The following is an 18,334-nucleotide window of genomic DNA, read 5'->3' on the forward strand; positions in this document are numbered from 1 at the left end:
CTATTCCGTTGGTGGATATATCGGTCGGGTCCCGCCTTATCTTCCTTCTGAGTGGGCAGAGGAGGCAAGAAGAGACTTCCCATTGGGCCGCGGTGTTGCTATGGCAATAGTCGACTGGGTGGGAGTCGGAGTTGGTATAGTATAGGAAAGGCGGAAGGAAGATGGCGGCGTTGGCTTCGGAGCTGATCCTGTTGAGCGATTCAAGCCGCTTCCGAGCAGATAACTTGCTGAGCAGCGAGGACTGGGGTGAATAGTAGAAAGAGAGGCAGTAATGGGCCGAAGGAGGGGGCAGAGCCTATAGGCCTGGAAGAGGCTTGGGTTTCAGGGTTGCGGGGGGGGGGCGCTAAAACATAAAAATACTCTGATGAAAACTCTCTGACTTCAATTGGTGGTATCAGGCCGGTATGCAATTGGGTATAACTTTCCGCCAAGGGGAAGCTTCACCTGTTACAATTCTGCCTGCCAGACGCCTAATTGGAGAGCGCTCTTGGTCGTTAAAGGTTGCGGCATAAGGATTTAACTGTTTATCTATCTAACAGGAAGATCTTTCAGTGTGCATTGCCGTTCGTCTTTAAGGTGTTGCAAGACTGGTTCTTTTGACTAGCCTGTAGTTATTAAAGCTGAAGAGATCTGATATGGAAGAAGGAGTCTTTCTCTCTGCATTTTTTTTATTATACACGTTTAACAGAATGCATTGTATAAACGATAGCAAAAATTATACATACTGCAAAACGAGTAGGGGATCAAAGGATATTACTGTAGTCGGTATTAACCTGGCAAATACATGTGTGATATGGAATTATGTTATGTGGCAACACATGCTTCTGTGTAATTGGTTTATATAAGCTGTCTTTCCAGTTTTGTTCTGGGTTGGATGGCAGTGTTAACTGCATACAGTGAAACGAGGTTGGGGGAAGAAGCATGTAACTCTAGTATATACAGCTGTTAGTACCAATAGAGGTGAATACATGTAGCTCAGGGTTGAACTGTGGATTCCTTGGGGTTCTCTGAGCTTGGTTCTTTTCTTGCAAACATTTCGTTATCCAGCTAGGTAACATCTTCAGTGGCTAAAAGATATGACGCCGGAAGATGAGCCCCTCAGGTCGGAAGGTGTCCAATATGCTACTGGGGAAGAGCGGAGGGCAATTCCAAGTAGCTCCAGAAAGAGTGAAGCGGCTGGGCCAAAGCCGAAAGGACGTTCAGCTGTGGATGTATCTGGAAGCGAAAAGAAGGTCCGATGCTGCAAAGAACAATATTGTATAGGTACCTGGAATGTAAGATCTATGAACCAAGGCAAGCTGGATGTGGTCAAGCATGAGATGACAAGACTGAACATCGACATCTTGGGAATCAGCGAACTGAAATGGACGGAAATGGGTGAATTTAATTCGGGTGACCATTATATCTACTACTGTGGGCAAGAAACCCTTAGAAGAAATGGAGTTGCAATCATAGTCAATAAGAGAGTCGGAAAGGCAGTAATGGGGTACAACCTCAAAAACGACAGAATGATCTCAGTGCGTATCCAAGGCAAACCATTCAATATCACAGTCATCCAAGTCTATGCCCCAACCACTGATGCTGAAGAAGCTGAGGTTGACCGCTTCTATGAAGACCTACAACATCTTCTAGAACTAGCACCAAAAAAAGATGTCCTTTTCATCATAGGGGATTGGAATGCTAAAGTAGGAAGTCAAGGAGTAATTGGAATAACAGGCAAGTTTGGCCTTGGAGTACAAAATGAAGCAGGGCAAAGGCTAATAGAGTTCTGTCAAGAGAACAAGCTAGTCATAGCAAACACTCTTTTCCAACAACACAAGAGACGACTCTACACATGGACATCACCAGATGGTCAATACCGAAACCAGACTGATTACATACTTTGCAGCCAAAGATGGAGAAGCTCTATACAGACAGCAAAAACAAGACCAGGAGCTGACTGTGGCTCAGATCATGAGCTTCTTACTGCAAAATTTAGGCTTAAATTGAAGAATGTAGGGAAAACCACTAGACCACTCAGGTATGACTTAGATCATATTCCTTGTGAGTACACAGTGAAGGTGATGAATAGATTTAGAGGATTAGATTTGGTAGACAGAGTGCCTGAAGAACTATGGACGGAGGTCCGTAACATTGTACAGGAGGCAGCAACTAAAACCATCCCAAAGAAAAAGAAATGCAAGAAAGCAAAATGGCTGTCTGATGAGGCTTTACAAATAGCTGTGGAAAGAAGGAATGCGAAAAGCAAGGGTGAAAGGGAAAGATATAAGCAACTGAATGCAGATTTCCAGAGAATAGCAAGGAGAGATAAGAAAGCCTTCTTAAATGAACAATGCAAAGAAATTGAGGAAAACAATAGAATGGGGAAGACTAGAGATCTCTTCAAGAAAATTGGAGATATGAAAGGAACGTTTAGTGCAAAGATGGGCATGATAAAGGACAAAAAAGGCAGGGACCTAACAGAAGCAGAAGAGATTAAGAAGAGGTGGCAAGAATACACAGAAGAACTATACAAGAAAGATCTTAATGTCCCTGATGTCCACGCTGGTGTGATCGCTGACCTTGAGCCAGACATCCTAGAGAGTGAAGTCAAGTGGGCCTTAGGAAGCATTGCTAACAACAAAGCTAGTGGAGATGACAGTATTCCAGCTGAGTTATTTAAAATACTAAAAGACGATGGTGTTAAAGTGCTGCACTCAATATGCCAGCAAGTTTGGAAAACGCAACAGTGGCCACGGGATTGGAAAAGGTCAGTTTACGTTCCAATTCCAAAGAAGGGCAATGCCAAAGAATGCTCAAACTATCGCACAATTGCACTCATTTCACATGCTAGCAAGGTTATGCTCAAAATCCTACAAGCTAGGCTTCAGCAATACATGAACCGAGAACTACCGGATGTACAAGCTGGGTTTCGAAGAGGCAGAGGAACTAGAGATCAAATCGCCAACATTCGCTGGATCATGGAGAAAGCACGAGAGTTCCAGAAAAATATCTACTTCTGCTTCATTGACTATGCAAAAGCCTTTGATTGTGTGGATCACAACAAACTGTGGCAAATTCTTAAAGAGGTAAGACCACCTTACCTGTCTCCTGAGAAATCTGTATGCAGGCCAAGAAGCAACAGTTAGAACCAGTCACGGAACAACCGATTGGTTCAAAATAGGGAAAGGTGTACGACAAGGCTGTATACTGTCACCCTGCTTATTTAACCTATATGCAGAGTACATCATGAGAAATGCCAGGCTGGAAGAATCACAAGCCGGAATTAAGATTGCAGGGAGAATCATCAACAACCTCAGATATGCAGACGATACCACCCTAATGGCAGAAAGTGAAGAAGAACTAAAGAGCCTCTTGATGAGGGTGAAAGAGGAGAGTGCGAAAGCTGGTTTGAAACTCAACATTAAAAAAACTAAGATCATGGCATCTGGACCCATCAATTCCTGGCAAATAGAAGGGGTAGAAATGGAAGCAGTAACAGACTTCATTTATTTGGGCTCCAAGATCACCGCAGATGGAGACTGCAGCCATGAAATTAAAAGACGCTTGCTCCTTGGGAGGAAAGCTATGGCAAGCCTAGATAGCATATTAAAAAGCAGAGACGTCACCTTGCCGACAAAGATCCGCATAGTCAAAGCTATGGTTTTTCCAGTAGTAATGTATGGCTGTGAGAGCTGGACCATAAAGAAGGCGGAGCGCCGAAGAATTGATGCCTTTGAACTGTGGTGCTGGAGAAGACTCTTGAGAGTCCCCTGGACTGCTAGGAGGTCAAACCAGTCAATCTTAAAGGAAATCAACCCTGATTGCTCATTGGAAGGGTCGATAATGAAGCTCAAGCTCAGATACTTTGGTCACCTAATGCGAAGAGAGGACTCTTTGGAAAAGACCCTGATGCTGGGAAAGATTGAAGGCAAAAGGAGAAGAGGACGGCAGAGGATGAGATGGTTAGATAGCATCACTGAAGCAATGAGCATGAAACTGAGCAAACTCAGGGAGGCAGAGAAGGACCGGAAGGCCTGGCGCAGTATGGTTCATGGGGTCACGGAGAGTCAGACACGACTTAACGACTAAACAACAACAAACATCTTCAGTGCTAAAATGGGATGGGGTTTGCTCTCTAGTTATGTGCTGTGGCCTGCCTTGCCAGTGCTGGTAAGAATGGGGGTTTTGTTTTGCTCCTCTGGTAGTTCTTTGATTGGCTTATGTTTGCTGCTTGATTGTGTGCCTGGTGGTAACCTTTGCTTATCTGGGTGATGATTGCTGGCGAGGCAATCTTCTGGTCTTTTGTCTCTTTTGAATAGTAAGTAGATGCTGTTTATCTCTATGTGTCTGTTAATTGCTGCCTTGTCTGAATACCAGACTTCCAAGAATTCTCTTGCATATTTGGATTTAGCTTGGTCTAAAATGCTGACAGTTTCCCAGTTAAAACTATGGTTGAGTCTGTCCATGTATTGTGAGATTAAGGAATTTTCATTATGTCTTCTGACTGCTAGTTGGTGCTCGTGGATGCGCTCTGCTAGTCTTCTGCCTGTCTGTCCTACGTAGTGTTTGTTACAGTCTTTACACTGTATACTGTCAATGACTTCTGCTTTTTCTTCTTGGGCTGCTGGGTCTTTTGGTTTACTTAGAGTATTTTGGGGTGATTTTGTTGGTTTGTGTGCTACAGAGATGCCATATGGTTGTAATAATCTGTTGGTGGTTTCTGAGACATTTCTGATGTATGGCAGTGTGATCCTTTTCATAGCTTGTTGTAGTAGGTTGAGTGGTCAGGCACTTTTTGATAAAATTCCATGGATATCCATTTTGTTGGAAAATGTATAGGTGGTCTTTTTCCTTTTTCTGCTGTTCAGGGTTTCTGCAATGTGTTTGTGCTTGCTTGAATAATGTTCTTACACAGCTCCTCTTGTGGGAGGTTGGGTTGTTACTTTGGTAATGGAGTACTTGATTGGTGTGGGCTGTCTTCTGATGAACTTGAGTTTCTAATTTCCTGTTCTTTCCTCTGCTGATGAGGATATCCAGGAAGGGTAGCACGTTGTTGTTTTCTTCCTCTCTGGTGAATGTTATTCCTTTGAAGATGCTGTTAATGGTTTCATGTGTCTTCTCTAGTTGTTTCTTTTTTACTAGAAAGAACTGCCAGAGGAGCAAAACAAAACCCCCACCCTTACCAGCACTGGCAAGACAGGCCACAGCACATAAATGGAGAGCAAACCCCATCCCATTTTAGCACTGAAGATGTTACCTAGCTGGGTAATGAAATGTTTGTAAGAAAAGAACCAAGCTCAGAGAATCTCAAGGACTTCACAGCTATTAGTGGAAGGTAGCGGTAGGAACCTAAATAAAAGAAAAAGTCCAGACTTGCTGGGAGTCAAGTGGCATATACAATTATTATTAATTAATTAATTACTTAATTAGAAAGAACCCATACTTGAGTCAGCTAATTGCTCATCCAATTGCTCTTTGCTGCTTTTCCTACAGATGCAGGTCTTTACAGCTGCTTGGATAATGATGGAGATGTGGCAGCTGAGCTTTTCCCTTGTCTTGAACACAGCATTATGGACAGTGGCGGTACCCATTCTATGGTGAGAATACCTTTGCCTTTAGAAGAAAATTTTCTGCTTTCCAGCATGCCTCCCATGTGATGACAGGGCATACTTCTCATCTCTTTCTCTCCCCTCCTGTATAACTTTATAAAAAAATGAATTCATTGTACTTTGGTATCCTGCTCATTCCCATCCCTGCCACTTCAGCTTTTTTGTTTGTTTTTGAGTTCAGTTGGAGTCTGGCACATCTGCATTGAAATGATTATGTTCCCAGTTATAATGGCTGGCACGACAAGTGTACAATTTTAGGTTGCATTCCCAAGGGTGTTACCTGCATCCCTGAAAGTGTTATTAAATTGGAGCTCCAAACTATACCTCTTCTGTTACACATTCATTCATTGCCATCACACTTTGTTCCTCAGATAGAAAGGGTCAGGCTTACTGTTCCCCACCCATGAAAAGCTTTGTTTTTATTTATATCTTCCTTTCTATGCCAGCAGTTCAATGATGGGTTTGATCTGGACATGGAAACTATGCCTCCAGACCCACCTTGGGATCCTTTGCAAGAATCTCTGTTCCCAGGTGAGTACTTTCATGAAGCTGTGGGTAGGTGGGCTATTGAGAACCTGTTGTAGAACTGAGGATACTATGTAGGATCTGATAAATCTGATTAAGTGGACTGTGATTTAGAAAAGTTTTTATAATAAGTCCATTGATTTTTAAGCTGTTGCAAGATTGTATTTTATGCAAAACATTAAGATGGTGTCATTCTGGAAATGATAGAGTAGGATGATATTCATAAGGAAGAGATTTGTGTTAGGTTAGCCTACTTCCTCAAGTTAGTACAAATCTATATATGCAAATCTGTATATAACCTGCCTACTCACTGGCTATTTAGCAAAACTATTTTGCATGCTGGAAATCCTAGACATTATCTCCAGTACCTCCTGTTAAAAAAGGATACCTTTAGGAAGACTTTGGAAAGCCATTGCCAGATGGAGTAGAGGTCACATGATGAACCACTCAATATAAATCTATATTTAGTAGCAAAATTATTTCCAGTAGGAGAAAGATGGATTTTGCCTTTGTGGCCTGCTGTCTTCCCAGAAGCACCTAGCTGATCGCTGCCCACATGGGCCTTTGATCTGATCCAGCAAACAGCTTTTATTTCTGTTTCCCAGAATTGTTGGAGCAGTGCATAATTTGTCTAGGAGTAGTTTTGTGCAGTAAGAGTAGTAATGGGCAAAGATAAGGTTGTGTCTGTCCTGCATCAAAGAAACTGAAGCAAGCTTTTCTAATTGATTGACAGTTGAATTGCCCCTTTGTAGGCAAAGCAGAAGAGATAAGAGGCTCAGTTGCTTGCTTTTTCCTCTTCCTTGTCCTCCCCCCACCCCACCCCACCCCACCCCAGTTTCTGACTTCCCTTCTGTTCAAGGCTGAAACCACAAACTAGCTTGCAACTTATGACTTGACAGTTTGTCCTATTGTCTGGATATTATCTTGGCTGCAATATATTGCTTAAAAAAAGTAGATGCCCTGTGGGGTGACCTAAAGGCCATGCAGCTTAAGAACTGTAAGTCACTTTCCCCTTAGTTAGAATTCTATACCTATCCAAATTTAATTCTTAGTGCAATTCTACGGAGAACCATTCACAGCTGTTCTTTAAGGGGCATAGCTAAGAAGCTGCAAAATCAGATATTTAGGAGTGATAGGAACTGTTCTGGAAAGGGGGTAGTTGGGCAAGGTTTGCTTAAGACAGCACTTTCGGTTGGTTGGTGGCAGCGTGTGGTTATGGGATTAGCGGCTCTGCAGAGTGGATAAGCTCTGATCACAAGATCACTTGTTGGTTTTTCCATTGCCTTGGTTTTTAAATCAGGTCAGAAGAAATGTGAATCTGTATCAGATAATCAGATTATTTGATCGTTTAGAGAGGAAAACATTAGCAGTGGCTTTGGGATCAAGGCAGTTTTTGGACCTGATAACTCTTCAGCTCTAGGTGGAACGAAGCATGATCAGGCAGCCACACCTCCTGCCTATCATAGCTTAGCAAAAGGAGAAGCAAAACTCTTCAAAAGCAAGCCCAGCTAAGAGAAACTGTTTTGCTTCTCCTTTTGCTAAGCTATGATAGGCAGGAGGTGTAGCTGTCTGATCATGCCTTCGGAGAGTTGTAGCCTATCAGATTGGCAACAGTGAGAGAACTGCTTCTTCTGTGGACCCAGATGGAGGGAACTGGTGGCATGGCTGTCAAAGCTGAATGGGATTAGAGGCCCATGAAGACGGCTTCCTTGGGATTCACCACTTAGGGCTGACTGTAGAAATTGGCAGCGGGGATGGGGGAGAGGTGGATGGGAAAGAATAGTGGGAATGAGAGGCCAAGAGGAGATACTTATGAACAGTTTCCTTTTGTCTTGGGTCAGCAGGCTGGCAGTGAAAGTATCTGAATAGGTCTCCTTTTTTAGAGCTGCAGGTAAAGTCTGAGCCAGTCTCCCCTGCCTCATCGCACTGCTCTGATTCATCCGTGGGCTCCTCCGATTCATCTGCTGCGTGCTCCTCTTCTGCAGAACTCTCAGAGCAGGTAGGTCTTCTCAGAGGCCTCTTCATAGAGAACAATGGTGCCCAACTGGTGATACACATATTTTTTTATTTTACTTTTATTTATTACTAGAAAACCTGTGACCCACTGGGTCATTGTTTCAGAGATATTTCCTTACCTAAACAGAGAAACAGAATGACCAAGGGCAAAAAAGCAGTGGGAGTGTGGGTGACTTATGACTTGCTGCTGGCTTCCCTATTGACCCTGCTTGTGGGAAACTGGCAGGGAGCATCAGAAATCCCTCCCTCCCTCCCTCCCTATCATAAAAATTACCAGAAATAATAAATAACAAAAATCCTGTAAAACATATAAAAACCGTTCTTGAAAAAAAAAATTTTTTTTTTTACAGATGTTCGAGAAGCATCATGATGGAGAATCTTGATGCCTCTGTTGAGACATTCATTTTTTTTTCCAGGTCCCTGGACCAGCTGATGTGATTGGAGTGAAGACGGAGCATCCCCCAACCCCTCCGTGTATGTTTGGAGATGTCCTTTTACCTCCCTTTGGAACTGTACACATAAATGTAGTCCCAACTTCTGAAACAGGTACGTTGGGAAGCATCATGTAGGAGCAAGCATTTATTTCTTGCTTCTGCAATGAATTTAGTAAGAAATAGAACCTCACTCTGGTGCTCAGATCCAATGAAGAAGATGTAATTTCTGGAGCTGTGGTATCCTGTGCCTGAAAAATATATTGAGTATCTGGGGCAGGGGGAGAAGTATAACCAAATAACCTGTTTGTTAGTTACAATTAATATGTGACACTTTCTTCCTGTCTCACTTTCTGCATCCCCTACAGATTTTTCACACTTACCGTGTTGCCCTTCCTGTTCTTGGCCATGTATTTAGTTTTCTGAGCCAAACCGGCATTTTGTATTTCGCACATCAGCTTTTATAATTTAAATCCTAACAGTTGGCACCTCACCCACACTAGTTAGAATGCTAGTGAATATTCATGGCTTGTTAGCAAGAATCAAAACCAGAGCACTTTTCAATGTGAGGCGTTTTTTTTTAACGTATCACGATGAGTACTTCTGATAACAGATTGGATAGATGTTCTGTAGAAAAGTGGTATCTCTGCAAATATACACTTTGTATGTTTTGTTTCCTTTTTAAAGTTTTTTTTTGTAATTTTGTGTCTTTTTCTTCATTTTTTAAATTTAATTAAAGAAAAGTTTCAAAGGGCCTCATTTGAAATCAATAAATAATGCTTGGGCATGAATGGTATCAAAACTGAACTCATTGAAGAAAGGGAGTGATAAATGTCTCTATGATCTCTCATTTACTGGGTTTTTTCCTCCTTCAAGATGATAATAGCTGGCTCTTCTCCGGTTCAGGGTGGCTCATCAGCATAATTTGTTGAGCTGTGACAGATTCTTATTTGGTATTTGGCTACTCAATTCTGTTTCAGGGAAACCAGGGGCTCCCAATAAAGCGGAGAGCATTCTGAGTCGGAAACCCCCCATTCAGCCAAAGCCGGTTGTGGTGACCACTGTCCCAGGACAGCCAGCAACCACTTCCAGTAAGACCATCTTGTTGCAGCCTGTGCCTGTGACCCAGTCACAGACCACCAACCCTGGAATCTCAGGTAACTAGGCCAGGGGGACTTTCTCTGGACAATAATGGAGCAATTTACAGTAGCTGAATGTGTGCAGGTTGGAGATGTAGAGATGTAGAAGGAGCACGGGCTTCTTTGCTTTTGGGGGGCATTCTGGGGGAAAGGCTTTGTTTTCTTCTATGAAGACTATGGTGTATATGAAGCAGTATTGTGGCTTTTTTCGCCTCAGTTCCAGCACAAAGTGTTGTGATTTCCCAGTCTGAGCTGCTGCATCTCCCCGTGTCTGGTTTGATCAAGGTTCAGTCCCCTGTGAAGGAAGTTCTCCCACCTAAGCCAGCCCCCTCAGTCCCCAAGCCGGAGGCTAAAGCGATCATCCCTGCACCGACACAGATAGGACCCTGCAACCAGGAGATTGATGTAAGTCATGGCTTTTGGTGCCAGAGCGTTTTCTCTTCCAGCAACATCAAATCACGGGCAGATCTACAAGCGAGTCACATCAGGAATAGCCACACCGTACACCGTTCTGCTAAACTCCTACATTTTAACAGTCTCCAACAAGAGATAAGTACAGTAGCAACAGTAAAACCTATCTTAACTTTACAGTACATAATTTTTGCTAATTACTGTGGCAGAAGAGGAAGTAATATAAACAAGGTAAGTTTTACCTGGCGAACAAAGCGGTCTGGAGGATGCTAAAGGCTTTGTCCGTGGAACTGAATTTCAGAAACAAGCACAGAAAAATGTGTCAACAGTTATCCATATTAGATGCCAAAGAGTCCTGAAGACTGAACTTCATTCCATCTTTCATTTATGCTATGGATATAAATAGTGCTTTCCTTACTCGTTTGCTGAAGATCAAGGTCCTGAAAAGGCAGCAGCGGATGATAAAGAACCGTGAATCAGCATGTCAGTCCCGCCGAAAAAAGAAGGAATATCTCCAAGGATTGGAATCCCGGCTGCGAGAGGCCCTGGCGGAGAACGAACGGCTGCGACGGGAGAATGCTGCCCTTCGGCGCCGGCTAGATGGTGTCCTGGACGAGGTGAGCCCCTTCCACCAGGAACGGGACTCTCAAGAAAGCACATAGTCACGATGGCTCCCTATCACGGGGATGTATAGCTGAGAACGTTTCGGTTTTCAGATGGGACGTGCAACAGAAGGGCACTGCGTGTGCTTACATCTGCCTCCCAATTGAAATGCGGCAGTTCAGAATATTAGCTAGCTAGCCGTGCAGCTCTGGGATAATCCATTTTGATTCACTCTCCCCCTTTCCTTCCCCCTGAGCTGGGGCGCTTTCCTTAATTGCGACTTCTTGAATGCAGCACCATTTGCAAAGTTAGCCCAGCACTCTAAGCCATAACCAAGCAAACCATTGTATGGTTTATCACTATGCAGGAGCCCAATCACCTAATTCCTCATTTTTTTCCCTACTGATATAGGATATGGTATAACGTTCTTTTGCTGCAGAGCTTGCTAGTTCTTAGTAAGTTGGTATGCCAGATGGTGGCGCCTTCATTTTTTGAAACACTTCCTGTATTTTTGCAGACCTTGGGGTTCTGCTGAGAATGCTGATATGACCCTCTTGTTCTGGGAAGTTTCATTTCTCCAGTTCTGATGGCTGTTACTTTGCAGTCAGTAGGATAACTTGGGTGCGCTGTTGGAAGACCTGAAGGACCAGGCTGGCCACAGATTGTCCTGGAGAAAATCTGTTCAAGTGGTCACTAAGAGTTGACACTGGCTTGATGGCACATAATCAGTCAGGATCACTCAGCAATTAGCTGTTCTAGTTCAGCTCTTTCTAGGTAGCAAGAAGTTGGGAAAAGCTGCAACACTGAATCAGACGATTCCATTCGAAGGAGCTGTAAATGTTGAATGCAGTGTGCCATGATGCCTGATAACTTGCCTGTCTTCCCATATAGAACAGCGAGCTGAAGTTTGGCTCCGGGAACCGAAAAGTTATCTGTGTCATGGTTGTGCTGCTCTTCATAGCCTTCAATTTTGGGCCTGTCAGGTGAGACCTCCTGGCATCTTTGGGTTGGGTTGCGAGATAGTGTGGCTCATTGTTCTGTCTGGAAGCCCTATGAAGTTGCCAAATTGCTGGGACAGTCAGCTTCATCTGCTGTAGGTGTGCATGGGCAATGGTCCTCCATTTACTTGTTCAGTAGAATGGCTTGGAAGGACTTCTCCAGGCGTGAACCTGTTTCCTGGAAGAATGTTGCCTGCCTATTGAATCAATTTCTGTAGAACTATATTGTAGCCTATATTGCTGACTCCGATTTTTTTAAATGCTTGCTTCTTTTTAGTAGTTGTTCATTTGCTAAATTAAAAACTGCTTAATCTTTTGCTTTTAAAGTATGTTTGTCTCCTATTACAGAATCCTACCTTGAATCACTCACTGTTCATAACTTTGGAACCTGTAGAACAGTGTTTTTCAAACCTGGCAATTTCAAGGTGTGTGGACTTCAACTCCCAGAATTCCCTGGCCAGCATGCTGGCCAGGGAATTCTGGGAATTGAAGTCCACACATCTTAAAGTTTCCAGGTTTGAAAAACACTGCCGTAGACTTAAGTTCTGTATTTTAAAGAATATGGTCTGGCTATGTTGTTAGTAATGTTAGTTAGCATTCTCTCTCTCTCTGGCTTCTTTCCCCTGCTCACTTTATGCCTCTGACAAGTCCACAAAAGCGTCATTCTTTAAAGTGGTACATAATTGTCTCATTTTTACCTGTGGCTCTATAAGGGTTTGCTTTGTTCTCTGTAGCCTCGCATATCTCTTCCTGCTGAATCCAACTGACTCTGTTTTTCTGCTGTGCCACCTCTTTCTTGCTAGTTGTGGGGAAGCTGGACAGTCTTGGGTCTTCTTCACATGACCTTGTCTCACTGTTAGGGCAGGTTCAGGAAGAACTGGGGTGGAGTGCTGACTACTCTGGCCCATTCTTTGGGGGTTATGGAGACGTGACACTTTATTTTTGCAAAAGGTGTTGGTTTGAAGACAGTGCCCTAGACTATATAGGACAGAAGTAATTCTTTGTCAAGTATCCAGAGGCTGGGACCTGATTCCACTTTTTAATCTCTCCAGCATTACCGAACACAAGGCTGCAGATGTGTCTCAGCCCAAGCAGGAACTGGAGTCTGGCCCAGGCCAGAGGCATCTTCTAACCATTACACAAGAAGCTGTTGAAGTGCCAGAGGAGGAGCAGGAGGAACAGCAAGAGGAGACCCTGGCAAGGCCAGGCAAGGCCCAATTCCGGTAATTTGGATGCAGAAAGTGTGGAATGAAATAATGTGCCAAGAGAAGCAGCTGCCTGTGATTTCCTCCATTAAATCATTTAGAGCAGTGTTTCTCAACCTCAGCATCTTTAAGACGTGTAGACTTCAACTTCCAGAATTCCCCAGACAGCCATGCTGGCTGGGGAATTCTGGGAGTTGGAAGTCCACCCATTTTAAAGTTCCGGAGGCTGAGAAAAACTGATTTAGAGTACCCTCATCACTGGAAAGATCCTTTTGTTTTTTTAAGTTGCAGTGTCTTCCTGCCCGATCACATGAAGGATAATGAAGTATTTTTTTAAAATTTATATATCAAATTTGTCACTACCCATCTCATTAAAAAAATGACTCTGGGCAGTTTACAAAGCGGTTAAAATCAATTAAAATTACAATATAAAATAATCCTAAATAAATAGAAAATAAATACAATGGCAGAGCCAGGTCTTTAATCCTTTCCGGAAAGCTGGGAGGGTAGGGGCCTGCTGCACCTCTGGGGGAAGGCTATTCCAAAGGGCGGGGGCAACGGCAGAGAAGGCTCTCCTCCTGGGCCTCGCCAGCTGACATTCTCTCACTGATGGGGTCCGCAACATGCCCTCTCTGCCTGACCAGGTGGGACGGTTGATGTGATGGGGGTGAGGTGGTCCCTCAGGTAACCTGGACCCATGCCGTTGTCATGGTACGTGAGAAGGACCTTGGGAGACAAGAGGAAGAGCCACAGCCCAGACAACGGTCTGATAAAACAAAATCTGAGTCTGAAAGAGGGGAGGTGGAAAAAGCATTGCAGAAGGCACCCTCCCTAGTTTTCAGGAGAGTAAAAGTAAGGGAGGGGAGAGGTACTTTTAGACTTGCAAGATTCTGTTATTGTAACCTTACAATAAAGATAGAGCTAGTAGGCATGGTTGGTGCTTCTTGTCTGGACTACCTCGAAGGGCTGACGGTAATAGTGATGCACTTCTGATGTATTTGCATTTTTAAAATGGTGTCTTATTTCCAGGGCAGAATACTCTAAGAGCTGCTTGCTTATTGTGATACCGATGCAGTCGTGCTTTGGGCAAGTGGTTCTTGTTGGCAAATGAGGGGGGTGGGTTTTTTCAGCCCAGCTTTACCTATTGAATTGCTAAGTATCTTGACTATCCTTGTTTTGTCTCTCTCTCATGCTCAGGAACCTGTCAGCTCCCTTCTCAGATATGAAGGACCTCATGTTGAGGGACCTGGATGAGCTGTTCCTCGCTTCAGATTGCCGTCAATTCAATCGCACTGAATCGCTCCGGTAGGTCCTGTAAAGGGTGGTTGATACTGCTCAACTATTAGTTTAGAGTAGTGTTTCTCAACCTTGACAGCTTGAAGATATGTGGATTCCAACTCCCAGAATTCCCCAGCCAGCAAGGCTGGCTGGGGAATTCTGGGAATTGGAGTCCACACATCTTCAAGCTCTCAAGGTTGAGAAATACTGGTTTTGAGGCTTTCAGAGCGATAGATAATCCTCCACTGGCTTCCTCTCCCACCTCTAGGTTGGCAGATGAGCTCAGCGGCTGGGTCCGACGACACCAGATCAACCGGAGGAAACCCTTGCAAACTCGCAAAGCAGCTAAGGGCAGCCAGGTGGGACATGACACGTCTGGAGGGGAAGGAAAACGGGCCCCCAGGGGGGCCCCAGAGGCTGGACAAAGAATATCCGGTAGCTTGCAAAAGAAAAGTGGGGTATCTTACATTTTAAGAAACCCTGGTGTCTCTCACAGGCATCTCTCCCATCCTTACCTACAACCCATGTGTTTGGGATTTCAGGACAAGCCACAAAGGAAGCCTCCAAGCCCTTCCCGCTATGTTCCAGCCAGCCCCCCCAAATACCCTGAGAGGTAAGTGGTTCTTGTGGCAGATCCTCTTGCCTTTTCACTGGGGATTTCCTCTGGAGTCTCCATCCTAACGGGAAGATTGTGGTTTCTTCTACTCTTCCCTGACTACTTAGGGTTTTTCTCCTGTTGAAGGCAGAACCTGCAAAGTTTCTTACAATAGTACCCGGGTTGCTCCTTCCATTCATATGCATAAGCAGAAAATACTATTGCGGTGGTCTTTAGTGAGGGTGATTCTGTCTCCTCTTTTCCAATTATTTGAAGGAGGGTGTAATTGTTATTCCTGCTTAGTTGGACTATGCCACCAATAGCCTCCTGTGCCTTTCCTGGGCAACTGCCAGTATGACATGCAGGTAGTCCTCGCTTAAGGACCACAGTAAGGACCGGAAAATGTGTTGTTAAGCAGGGTGGTTGTTAAGTGAGTCATGCCCAATTTTATGACCTTTTTTGCACTGGTAATTAAGCGAATCGCCATGGCCATTAAGTGAATCATGTGGTTCCCCATTGATTTTGCTTGCCAGAGGCTGGCTGGGAAGGCCACAAATGGCAATTGTGTGACCCTGGGGGTGCTGCGATGGTTGTAAGTGCATGGACCAGTTGTAAGCCCCTTTGTTCAGGACTGTTATAAATTTAACGGTTGTTAAACAAATGGTTGTTAAGTGAGGGCTACCTGTAGTTGCCCATTGCTCTCTTCTCTAAGCTGTGTATCATTGACCCCCCTTTTCTCTCCCCATCTCCATTTCAGACCCCATTCCAATATCCTATGGCTTTGGTGAAGTGCTTGTGTCAGGGTAGAAAAACACTTCTCTATATCTTGGTTCTTCCCCCACCCCCAGGGATTCTCTGAGTCAGTTACAGGTGTACCAGCATCCTGACCATACAGAGCACGACTTCATGGATGCCATTGACCGCCGAGAGGATACTTTTTACGTTGTGTCCTTCCGCAGGGTGAGTGAAGAGCCGTCCGCAGTGCTGTTGAACCACAAAGAAACATTTGCAGACAGTAGGGCAGTTTGTGGAGTTTGTGAGTTGGTTTTGTGAAGACCAACCCAGTGTGTTCAGAATGTGGTGGTCCAACTTTTGCTTCTCCCTGAAACCCTTGCAAGGGAAGATTAAGGTAGCAATGGAGGAAGCCCTCACCTACCAAATAGGTAGGTTAGAACTCTATCTTGTGCTGAAAACTGGAGGTGATAGGAAACATGTGGAGGGGGAGAAGCAAACAGAAGGTCTTCCTTTTGAAGTGTGAGAAGATGCCAGTGTCTCTGTCTCTAGATTAAGGAGTAACTCATGGTCCTTTACAAGGCCAAGAACTTAGATGAAGGAAAGTGAGGCAAGCCTGTTAGTAAAGCTGGGGTCTCAGCTGAGAAATGGTGATTCCTTTTAAGAAAAAAAATCTCATCTGTTTGGTGGTGAAGGATCTGGATTACATATTGTTTAAGTCAGTCTCGCCCTTTCTTGCTGGAAATTGCAGGAGTTGCGGTTCCCGTCTCTAGGAGATAGCACAATTGTCTCCTCATGCCAAGGAGCTTCCATTTCACAAGCTCTCTGGGGCCAGGATGCCAGTGGTGCTGGGTCAGTGATAAAACTAGGTCTTGCGTGTCTCCTTTTCTCTTAGGATCACTTGCTGCTGCCTGCCATCAGCCACAACAAGACCTCCCGCCCTAAAATGTCCCTGGTGATGCCCGCCATGGCTCTGAATGGTAAGTAAAAGAAGCCAAAAGCCTTGGGAGAGCTGGGCTGCAGCTGCCCTCCCCCAAAGGCGGCTGCGTTTCAGGATCTCTTTCTCTTCTCCAGAGAGCCTCTACGGCTCCTCCCTGGGCTACGAAGTCATGATGCAGGTCGACTGTGAGGTCATGGACACCCGCGTCATCCACATCAAGAGCTCCACGGTGCCCCCCTTCCTGAGACGCCAAGGCACCACTTCTGACAACCGCACCCAGCCGTCCCCGCCTGCCTTTTCTGGAAGGACCCCCCGTACAACTTTGCGCTCCCATCGCCCCACTTTGCCCTCAGCCCGGCGGCATTCCCATCGCACTCTCTACCTCGGGGAACACGGAGGGGGCTAGGTGAAGGAGTTCTGGAAAGGACATTCTTCCAACTAGGGACTTGCATGCCCCGCTCCTTGGTGCACCCCTGCCCGAGTGACGGATGGATGCGCCACTGCTGGTGGCCAGCCCCTGTTCTAGGGGCTGGTTGGGCAGATCTCTTCGGGGGCCTTTTCTCTCTCCCCCGCCCCCCAAGCCTCTTTCTCAAGAGGTTCCTTGGCCCAGGCCGCTGCTGCTTCCGAGAAGGCTCAAAAGAATTTGTCCCGCAAGGAGGGGGCTCTGGGTGCCGCTGCTGGCTTCCTGCCAGCCCAAGGGATGCCTGGGCCCGAGCATCGCCCCAAAGAAACCTCTTGCTGATCGGTGCTGCCTCCTGGGGGGGGCGAGAAAGAGTCGGGTGAATTAAGGGACGGACACGAGAGGTGTCTTCAACTGCTGTCTGCGAGCTAGAGTGTGTGAGGGTGGAAGAAGGATGAGTGTTCTCTTTTTTTACAAAGGGAGAGAGCGAACGATGAGAGTGAGTTAGTGAGCGTGTTGAAGTGTGTATGTTGTCCTCTTCAAATTGCTCTGGTGGCACTTAGGCCTGCTCTTCTGGGTCTTTTTTGTGTTTGTATTTTCCCTAATTGTGTTTTTTTTAAATAATAGCTACAAATAAACCTCACGCTTAGCTGATCTTTTTTTGTTCTGATGTCCAGCCAGAAGGCAGACTAATCCAGCAGCAAAACGGCACCAAGCAAAGCCCCACATTTTGTGGGGTTCTTTTCCTGTGAATTGACACTGCAACATTACATGCGCAATAAATATCTGTTAGAGCAGGCAATAGTGATTCTCGCTTAAGACCCAGCCCCGTTTTCAAAACCTCCTCTCAGGAAGACTTGCACGCTTTTACATCGGCCTGACTCCTGTGCTTTAGCACAGTTCAAATCTCAATATTCAGAAAGGATTTTTCTTATGGAAATTAGGAGCTAGCGTATCATCCTCTTAACTGCACCCGTCGTGGAGAATATGTGGGCTTTGGGATTTCACTGGTGAAACAAGTTAGACAGCGGTAGAAGGAAAACTGAAGCCAACAGTCTGAAACTGAACAGACAAAAATGTTGACAGGTTTTAGTCAAAAATTTTTGTCAAGGGCATTGAAATGGAAATGGGCAAGGGGGAAAATATATCTTGTCTACTAATGAAACTAATCTTAGTGCCTACGTATGTGCGCACACACATTTCATGATACACAAACTACCAGCTTAAGTCATTTTATTTAACAATAGAAAAATGGGAAATTAAGTATGTTAACTAATGTAGAGAATCCAAATATTCCAGGCGGTAACATGTTAAAATACAGAAAGAGGTGATGTAGGAATAACTAGGCTTGTAGTCGCAGCGTTTTTTTTGCAGTCAGGAAAAACATGCAATAACCATTTCTATCGTGGGAGATTTCTTTCGCGGTTCTTAGGAATTTCCCGACGATTATTACACGTGTTGGAAATCGGA

At 44.8% G+C, this 18,334-nt stretch overlaps 1 protein-coding gene across 2 annotated transcripts; it reads left to right on the forward strand.

Annotated features, from left to right (window-relative positions):
- The first annotated feature begins 100 nt into the window (after positions 1-100).
- Positions 101-17,497, forward strand: ATF6B (activating transcription factor 6 beta). 2 transcript variants are annotated; one of them, XM_088128615.1, is made up of 16 exons: positions 101-246; positions 5,476-5,579; positions 6,038-6,122; positions 8,000-8,115; positions 8,549-8,678; positions 9,544-9,720; positions 9,920-10,107; positions 10,545-10,730; positions 11,608-11,699; positions 12,767-12,937; positions 14,117-14,224; positions 14,466-14,556; positions 14,740-14,810; positions 15,641-15,752; positions 16,420-16,504; positions 16,599-17,497. In XM_088128615.1, the coding sequence occupies exons 1-16, from the start codon at positions 162-164 to the stop codon at positions 16,868-16,870; spliced, it is 2,073 nt and encodes a 690-aa protein (XP_087984741.1). In that variant the 5' UTR covers positions 101-161; the 3' UTR covers positions 16,871-17,497. The 2 variants fall into 2 exon arrangements, with proteins under 2 accessions (XP_087984741.1, XP_087984742.1); XM_088128616.1 differs by having other exon boundaries at positions 6,041-6,122.
- Positions 17,498-18,334: the final 837 nt, after the last annotated feature.

This window comes from Python bivittatus, unplaced genomic scaffold (genome assembly GCF_059951505.1).
Source record: "Python bivittatus isolate LINGU-HERP-01145 unplaced genomic scaffold, Pbiv_v1 ctg000800_np1212, whole genome shotgun sequence".
NCBI classification, from domain to species: Eukaryota; Metazoa; Chordata; class Lepidosauria; order Squamata; family Pythonidae; genus Python; species Python bivittatus.